We start from the raw sequence: 9,409 nt of genomic DNA, 5'->3' as shown, positions 1-9,409 counted from the left end.
GGCTAAAACGGACCAAAGAAAAAAAAAATACATAAAGATGTTCAAGGACCTTGTGTAGACAAAACAATCTCTGTTGAGCCAACATAATAGCTGCATGTAGTTTTTCTATTCTCCCTTTACATTAAAAACAATACATGTGTAAAGAAATCACACCCCTTTTATATAGAAGACCCATTGTGTTTCCTATTGTTACGTGTAATAAACATCCACATATGAATCATTAATGAATGACACGAGACCATAAATATTGCCAATTTATTCATGTATTCAAATCAGGCTTTGGAAAAATTCAATTGATGCACATATAATCAACATAAAAATATTTTTTTCATTTCAATCTAACATCACATAGCCTGTATTTAAAGTTCAAACAATTATAAAATTTCAAAAATTTAACAAAATCATATAAAAATTGACCTCACAAATTAGAATCATAATTAATTATTTACAGTCACATCTACTCTAATAAATAAAAGTTTTTTTTTTGTTACATGTCACACTCTTATTCAATTTGGCAAATGTCATTTTGTGGTTATTTTGAATTAATTCTTTTCCACATGTCATTTTATGGGTTTATCTATTTTAATAAATTCCACATAATACTTTAATGTAATAATTATAATAAATATAGTAATAAATAAATATCAATTTCATTAATGGACTTATATTCTTATTTCAAAATTCCCAAGTTAAAGCTTATGAGTTTATTTTGTTTATTTATTTAAATTTAAAATATAAAAAAATCAATTTTAATAATTAATTATTATTTTTATTTGATTATAAATCCAAAATTTTTAAATATTTAGACCTTTATATTTAATTTTTTTTAATTAACTCATGTAATATATGAGTCTTACACCTAGTATTACATTATAACAAATCACATTTAAAAACATAATTTTACAATCACATGTATTTATGTAAAGATATAAAGGATTACAAAATGCTATGTAAAAAAATTTAAGGCTTTTGAATTTATTAAACAAACATTAGATTAAAACCTAATTGGCATGAAGTTTTTGTTTTTATACAGGGTTAATGTCATTAAACGAGTAATTAATTATATCCATATTCTAATAAAAAATAGTTTTATTCTTCTTTTGAAATGTGTAATCTTATTAAATCTCTTAATTAATACATATTTTATTCTTCTTTTGTTATGTGTCACTTTATTATGTCTCCTAATTAATACTTGTAATTTGTCAACCTATTGATTATTCATTTTAAATTTTAAATTTTAAATTTCTCACTCTATCTATATTAAATCAATAGCATTAAAAATAAAATTTAAAATAAAGTTAATACAAATTATAAAGTGATATAATTTCACATATTTATTTAAATCAATGATTATAATTTTATATAACTAAAAAAATCTCTCAATTAATAATTTATTTAAAATAACTGATTAATAACTTTGAATTTTTACTATGAAAGTTGAATTAATTTTGTAACCATGGTTTCCACGGGTTATAAATTAGTTACTTTATAAAACACTATTGGGTTTTTAAAAATATAATAGATGAGTAACCAATTATTATTTTTTTGTGAAAGAATACCATTAAAATAATGATATTTTAGAGAAATTAATGAAATAACCAAATCTTAAGAGGTGTTTTAAGTATTTTGCCACGAAATTATGAGTATTGTAAAATGACCACCAGATGCGCAAAGGGTTATAAACTAGTTACTTAAAACACCTCTTAAAATTTGGTTATTTCATAAAATTTCTTGATATTTTATGAACACAAAATTGTAGTTATTTACCATATGTTTTAAAATTATCTTGATATTTTATTTTATGAACACAAAATTTCTTGATATTTTTGGGTGTTCGACAACATAACGATATATATGTGCACAAATATAATGTCAAATATTGTTTTATTGACAAACAAATAATACATATTTTATAAATGAATGATATAATATATAAAGAAAGCAACGAGGTTACATTTAGTTTTTCTATTTTTCCCTTTCACTAAAAACAATATGTGTAAAGAAACCATATCTTTTTATATAAAAGACTCATTGTGTTCCTTATTGTTACGTATAGTAAACATCCATCTATAAATCATTAATAAATGACACGGAACCATAAATATTGACAATTTATTCACGGTTTCAAATTATGTGTTTTATTTTAACAACTCAACATCAAATAACATATATTTAAATTTCAAACAATTATAAAATTTCAAATATTTAACAAAATTACATAAAAATTGACTTTATAGTTTAAAATCATAATTAATTATTTAGGATGTATTACATTATCACAAATCACATTTACAAACATAATTTTACAATCACATGTATTTATATAAAGCATTATAAAATAATAAGTAAAAAAATTTATGGCTTTTTTAAATTACCAAACAAACATTAAATTAAAACCTAACTGCATGAATTTTTTGTTTCTATATTATACTATAATAGATATAATAGATGAGTAACCAACTACTTTTTTTTCGAGAATACCATTAAAATAGTGATATTTTATAAACACAAAATTTTAGTTGCTTACCATATGATGATTCTGTTTTAAAACAATGATAATATTAACCCATTTCTACAATACAATACAATACATATGATTGGTTTATGAAATATTTTGATATAATATAATCGATAATCATTCATTTTCTATAAACTACTATTTTTTGGGTGTAGACAATATTCGAGGGACGATATATATTCACAAATATAGTGTCAAAACAACATTGTATAAATATTGTTTTATTGACAAACAAATAATACACATTTAGTAAATGAATAATATATAATATAATATATAAAGAGAGCAAAAAGGTTACATCAAGCTCCAATGCCTAAATAATCACAGCTTGCAGACTAACACGTGGAGAAGATGACCCGTCATATAATATAATACCTCAGATTTAGCGAGCTGCACCAGCACCGCCAGTTTTCTTCAACCTGTTACGAGCCCCAGCAGCATCTTGTGACTCAGCAGAAGCAGCTGCTGGTCCCGCTTGTGCAGCTGGAGCAGGAGCTGCTGCAGCTGCCTGTAATTTCATATCAAAATAAAATAGTATCAATATCACATTTTTAGCCCAACCCATTTATAGGTGAAGAGTTGAAAAGAAAAAAAAGTAAGAAGAGTGAAATGAAACATATATATACCTGAGGAGGTCTTTGGATGGATTGTGACATAACTATTTGAAGAATATCAAAAGCCCTTGTCTGAGCATAACTCATAACTCTTGAGAGATAAAGAGATGCAGAATCTCCAGCCCTAGTTTTCAATTCCGACAAGGTTCGATCAATCTCTGCTTCATGCTTTGTGATATATGGTTTCAAGAAAGTATCATACACATATTTTGTCCCCTGAAATCATCAAATCAACACATTTTCATTCCTATACATTTTTTTCCATTAAAAACAAATCTTAATAGTTCTTATTATTATATATATATACCTTTGTTTTGGGGTACCACAAGTATACGCAAAATACCAACTTGGCTTCACTATACATTGGGAGCCTAAAACACACAAGTGAAAACCAAAAGTTAAAACAACAAGAAATATCAATATATATTATATATAAGAATATGAAAGTTATGTTTAAAAAAAGAAAAAAAAAATCTTTTTTATACCATCCGATTATGGAATCACCAAACGGGTCCCAAACAGTCATTGCAGCGATTAAGATCCTGAAATGTTGTGATCATATGGTTTTAGTTTTAGAGGGTAAAGTTGGAAATAAGTAAATAACTTGTCTTGATACGATTATGATACCAGTATTGGCACCAAAAACGAAGTAGTTCAAGGTCTGGTTTATTCTTCTCCACATTTTTGAAGCATTCATAAGCTGGATATGCATATGCAAGAAGCAAGCTGCACATAATTTAAGAGAATTATAATTGATTATGTTGAGATTATATATTATGTTAAGAAAAAAAAAAGAATATTTGATCGAAACATACATCAGGAGTCGGTTGAGCATATATCCCAACATCTTGCCCTGTCACAAGCAATACAGTGATTAAGGAGATGAACACTCAATGATGATAATCAATGATGAAGTAACATGAGAAATTAGATACAATATGTGAATATGTTCATTAAACTTTTTGGCCTATCAACTATTAGAGCATTTATTATAGATAATCAATGAAGTGTGTGATTACTTCGGGATTAAAACTGCATAAAACTCTTTTTCTCGTTTTCCTTTATTCCTTTCTTTTTCTTGCCCAACAATATGATTAACAGATTCAGTCAAGTGGATAGACTATAGAATTTCAATCACCTTCTTTCCTATTTGAAAGCGTATAGTAACAAAGAGGAAACTCTTGAATTTCAAATGGAAACATAAGAAACCTAGAAATTGAATGTTAAAATTCACAGAGTCTGCAAACTATAATTACCAAACATCATAGAATCATATAACATTTTCCAGACATTCGTATAATACAGAAATACACCTATCAGGAAAACGGTTTATAAGCCACGAAATTAAGAAAACCACAATCATATGATTCATATCAAACTACAGATTGCAAATTTCTTCATCTTATCTGCATCTATCGACATAAAATTTAAGATAACGAAATTTCCACGTTTTGCATTTACGAGCGGTTATTGACACGTTTTCGTTGGTGGCAAATGCACGTTGATAAAACTCTACCAAATTACGACCTTCCACAATTAATACAGATTATGATGTTTATATATTCACCGATTACACGAATCACGAATTCATACGTAGCAAGAAAAAAATGAAGACGAGATTAACGTTGAAATTGAAAGTACAATCGAAAGAAATTCTGATGAAGAAATGAGATCGTAAAATCACATAATGCGATAATCATTTAGAAATTCAATCGCTATTAATCGTTAATGAAGTGAAAATTGAAAATGTACTTACGGATTACTGATAATCTGAAGGAATTGAAGAGTGTTAACAAAATGAAGATCGTTTATTATATACGGAGAAGGCAATGCAGCGACGCCGCCGTTAAGCAACGGGAAACCGTTGCGACGGCCGACGGAGGAGATAAAGAGAGACAGAGAAACGATCAAAGTCGTTAGAGAAAAGTTTCTCTGTATCTGTGTTTTTTTTTTAATATTTAAATCGTAAACATGTATATATAGTATTCGGAAATAATTTCCTCCATCCAAATTTCAAGCCTTTTTAAATGTTGAAAAAAAAAAGACGGTTTATATGGATCTCGTCAACAAGTTATGCCAAAAATTAGATAATACAGTTTTTAGAAAATTTACAAGTTTTGAATTTTTATATTAAAAGTCGGAGTGAATTCAAGGTGGTAGAATTGATGGATTAAAGGGATAAAATTGCGTTTGCATCAAAATCGGTTTAGATGGGTTTCAAAAGTTTGTATTCACAATCTGGTTCTAACTTTCTATTTTGTTTCGAAAAAGGTCCATGTGGTTTAGTGTAACGTACAAAATGACTAAAATTCTCCTACTTAACTTTTTAACATTATTTTACTGATTTTAATTAATTTGATCATCACAGCTTGGAGTATGCTTAGCATATTGATGAGGAGTTTCAATTCAAATTTCATGAAGATTATAGTTGAATTGAAAATTTGAAAAAAACGAGCGAAACAAAAAGCTATTCGACTGTACGGGCATTTGTTTTGGCCTCCACTTGGCCGAGTCATTGAAAAAAAATCATTCTTGTTCCGTTTGAAGACCACTTGCTTGACTGAATGTGAAAGTTAAAATATAATTGGTCGGGTCGGATAAGAAGAAATATATCCACTCGATCGAGTGGATTTCTAAGATAGACTTGACTCGGTCGAGTCGACTACCTTACTTGGTCTGCATATTTTTCAAGGTTATAGATTACCCTTTAGGTCATTATCTTGGATTACCTCGACTTTGGATGGCAAAAAACGTAGTTTTTGAGAAAACGAGCATTGAAGAACAAGTTTGTAATCTATAGCATGGTATTTTTATCATTTATTAAGCAAAACAATTTTCGATTCATATATTTGATTATCCATTTTTAGCCATCAACAAATAAAAACCCTAACTTTTTTTTTTTTTTTGAAAATAGTGTTTAAGGTCATTAATTCTTTAATAATATTTTTAATAATAACATGATATTTTGGGTTGGTTTTATAACACAGAAAATGGAGAAAAATAAGTTATTAATTTATTAAGTAATTAATAATTAATTGGAAATTGTTTTTCAATTAATTAAATAGTTTTAATTAATTAAAAGGCTTGAATATTAAGTAATTCTTAGAGATTAAATGGAATATTCTAGCAACTCTTGGATCATAACCGGGGACGATCCTGCTTATCCATGGATAATGATATGACAAGTTTTTGAATAAGGTAAGGATTATCCTAAGATTTTGAAACCCCTAAGGATTTATCTGTTGCCTATAAATAGACTGTTAGTGATAAAAAACCTAACTTCTTGTTACCTTCTCAAAATCGTCCATACTCTCTCCCCCTCTCATCTCTGCGAAAACTATAACCTCTCTTCTAGGGTTATTGAATTTTTGCATAATGTAACACCTGATTTCCATGTATTTACATTCTGATCCTTATTATGTAAATTGTTTGTAAAATGGTAAAATGTGGCACTTAAATAAAACACGTGGATCTGATGACGTACGTGGCTGAAGGCCAAATCTTAATTCTTAGAGTTTGAACCCTATTTAAGCATCATTAACTCTCTAAGACTCCTTCCCTCATCAGCCTACAATCCCACTTCATATCTTACAAACCCTAATCCATATTTATGAGCATTTTGAGCCTTAGAGTGTGTTGTTGGTGTTCTTGAAGGAGGAAGAAGAAAGTGGATTTACCTTAGAAGCTTAAGAACTCTTTGGATCCAAAAGCATCTTGCCTTTATGTTTCATTTAGTGGTATAAAGCTCTGAACTTGTTGGTTATTTCAATAATCTTGCTAGAAGTGGAATTTTGTGCTTTTTAGCCCCATAATCTTGGTCTATTTGAGTATTAGCTACTCTAGACCAAAGGAGTTGTCCTTTTGGAGATTTTAGAGTGTCTAGAGTGATAAAAATGTTAGCTTGGAGCTTCTAGTCCTTCCATGCAAAGGTTATGATGTCTTAATGGGTTAAGAAGTTAGGCTTTCAAGGTTTGGGCACTTAATAGCCATGTAAGGTCATAAAGTTGGAAACTTTATGATTTAGAACATTATTTGGGACTAGATCTGGGCTTTGGACGAAAGGAATTAAGAGGATAAGCACTTAATGGAAAAATGTCATCTAATCGAGTACGTTGGGCGTACTTTTGAGTATGATGTGTGTACTCTTGTGGAGTCTCGTTTTTGGATGCTCAGTATGCAATGCCTACGAGCTGAGTACGATGGGCGTACTCAGCCTAAAGTTTGACTTCTTGACTTGTTGAATTTAACCTTTGACCAAGGTTTTAACCAAGCTTGACCTAAGGGTATTTTGGGTTTTTTGGACAATAGTTTGAGACAAGGTCAATTAAACTATATGATTTCTCTTTTAATATATTAATCATATAACATATTAATAAATCATAATAACCTCTTTATTCATAAATCATCTTATCATGATGCTTTGGTGTAGGCAACCCAAAAGGACCATGCACAACCGGGTCAAGTACTTACCAAATATAGTTACGGGCCTAGACACTAATCCAACACAAAATCGTGTGCCCCATCGATTCAAATTATTCTCACATTAACGTGTCGGTTAACCACACATGGTCCATCAACACAATAATTTAATGAGTAACCCGTCATTTTAACTTATAATTGAGCAATGACATCTAACATCCCCCTCTGGCACGTATCACAATATTGTCCTCTTTGGGCTCCCGACACAAAAATTTCCCAGGAGGTCACCCATCCCTGGATTGCTCTCACTCAGGCACGCCTAACTATAGAATTATTATGGGATCTGCTGCCCTCGTGGGTTTAAAACGCATTGTATTAAGGAAGGTATCCACACCCCTTATAAGGAAATGTTTCGTTTTCCTTTCAAGATGATGTGGGATCAGGTGCAACTCACCTTCACCCCCCAAGATAGGATTCGACGTCCCTGTTGAACATATCGACTCGTTCCCTAGCTCTAATACCATTTGTAACCGCCCAAAAACAGTGATACAAATTTTCATTTGAAATACCAATAATTTCATTCATTAAATGTTTCGAAAATCATCACCAAGTAAAATATCAAAATGTCAGAGTATAATTATTCAAAATTAGGAAATCATGAGGGGAAAATGTTGTTCCTGTTGGATTAGTGTCTAAGTCCATAACTATTTTGGTATGTACTTGACCCGATGGTGCATGGTCCTTTTGGGTTGCCTTCACCAAAGCAACTTGATTGGAGAAATAAATAAAGAGAGGGGCTATTATGATTTATTAATATGTTATAAGAATAATTTATTAAAGGAGAAATCATATTTGTTTAATTAATATTGGTCAATAATTAATTAAGAATTAATTTTGTGATCAAGTGTAATTAATTAAACTAGAGGGGCTGGATCGTAATTATGTGATAGTTGCAAAATAGGGCAATGGTTATCCTTGTTAAAGGATGGACGAATTCAAGGATAAGGATGTCCTTAAAATCGTCCAAGGTCCAAGAGATAGGGATTTTCAAGGCTTATCTTATGGTTGCTTGATGGGCAAGTAACTAGATAAGGATAAGGACTGAAACCCTAATCCCAACCCTATATAAAGACCCCTAAGGCCTTAGGATTTCGTGCACTTGATCCCTAGAGCATCTAAGGACGAATTTCTACCTCTCTCCTCTCTCTTTATACCTTCTCCACTTGCTTATGGTGTTTGTAAGCCATTAGAGGAGTGGCACTTGTGACTCTAAACCTTCCAAAGTCAATTCAAGAGGAATTGAGATTGTTATTGCTACATAACAATCAAGGTATGATCTAAACCCTAATTATATGTTATATTGATTGTCATATGCTAGATCTAGGGTTTATAGCCTTGGATAACTTGCATGTACAATAGAGAAACCTAGATCCAAGCATTAGGGTTAGCACATAGGATGTTCTTAGGACCAAAACCCATCAGTTCCATCACGTCGGGCCCTTCCCTTTCGAACCGAAAGTACCTGAAACCATAAACATAAACTGTAAGCACAAAGCTTAGCGAGTTCCCCAAATTAACATATACCAAACATCACAACTGGACCTAGCCCTGGGGTATATTCCAACCCAAATAAAGAAAAAATATGGGCCCCGCCATGGGGCCTCTCACCGGGGTGTATTTCAACCCAAATATGTCATTATCGGCCCCGCCCTAGGGTGTATTTCAACCCGGCACACAATAGTAGGCCCCGCCCTGGGGTGTATTTCAACCTGATCATACAATAGTGGGCCCCACCATGGGTGTATTTCAACCCGATCACATAAAAAACTATATCATATAATGGCTAGCATTCTACATA

General features: G+C 30.7%; 1 protein-coding gene across 2 annotated transcripts; it reads right to left on the bottom strand.

The window, feature by feature from the left end:
- Positions 1-2,679: 2,679 nt before the first annotated feature.
- Positions 2,680-5,074, bottom strand: LOC111903897 (putative HVA22-like protein g). Of its 2 annotated transcripts, none has more exons than XM_052767408.1 (7): positions 4,889-5,074; positions 3,948-3,985; positions 3,760-3,858; positions 3,618-3,674; positions 3,440-3,503; positions 3,178-3,348; positions 2,680-3,026 (listed from the first exon to the last, which is right to left on the bottom strand). In XM_052767408.1, the coding sequence occupies exons 2-7, from the start codon at positions 3,977-3,979 to the stop codon at positions 2,901-2,903; spliced, it is 549 nt and encodes a 182-aa protein (XP_052623368.1). In that variant the 5' UTR covers positions 3,980-3,985; positions 4,889-5,074; the 3' UTR covers positions 2,680-2,900. The 2 variants fall into 2 exon arrangements, with proteins under 2 accessions (XP_052623368.1, XP_023755437.1); XM_023899669.3 differs by having other exon boundaries at positions 3,145-3,348; positions 4,889-5,070.
- Positions 5,075-9,409: the final 4,335 nt, after the last annotated feature.

This window comes from Lactuca sativa, chromosome 9, assembly GCF_002870075.4.
Source record: "Lactuca sativa cultivar Salinas chromosome 9, Lsat_Salinas_v11, whole genome shotgun sequence".
Taxonomy (NCBI): Eukaryota; Viridiplantae; Streptophyta; class Magnoliopsida; order Asterales; family Asteraceae; genus Lactuca; species Lactuca sativa.
This window is presented reverse-complemented; position numbering and strand designations above follow the sequence as displayed.

Excerpts from the sequence above, each read along its gene's own strand:
- LOC111903897 (XM_023899669.3), bottom strand. The coding sequence starts at position 3,979 with ATGTTGGGATATATGCTCAACCGACTCCTGAT. Across the intron at positions 3,504-3,617 it reads GGTGATTCCATAATCGGATG|GCTCCCAATGTATAGTGAAG; the intron begins GTATAAAAAAGA and ends TGTGTGTTTTAG. Across the intron at positions 3,349-3,439 it reads TGTGGTACCCCAAAACAAAG|GGGACAAAATATGTGTATGA; the intron begins GTATATATATAT and ends TGATGATTTCAG.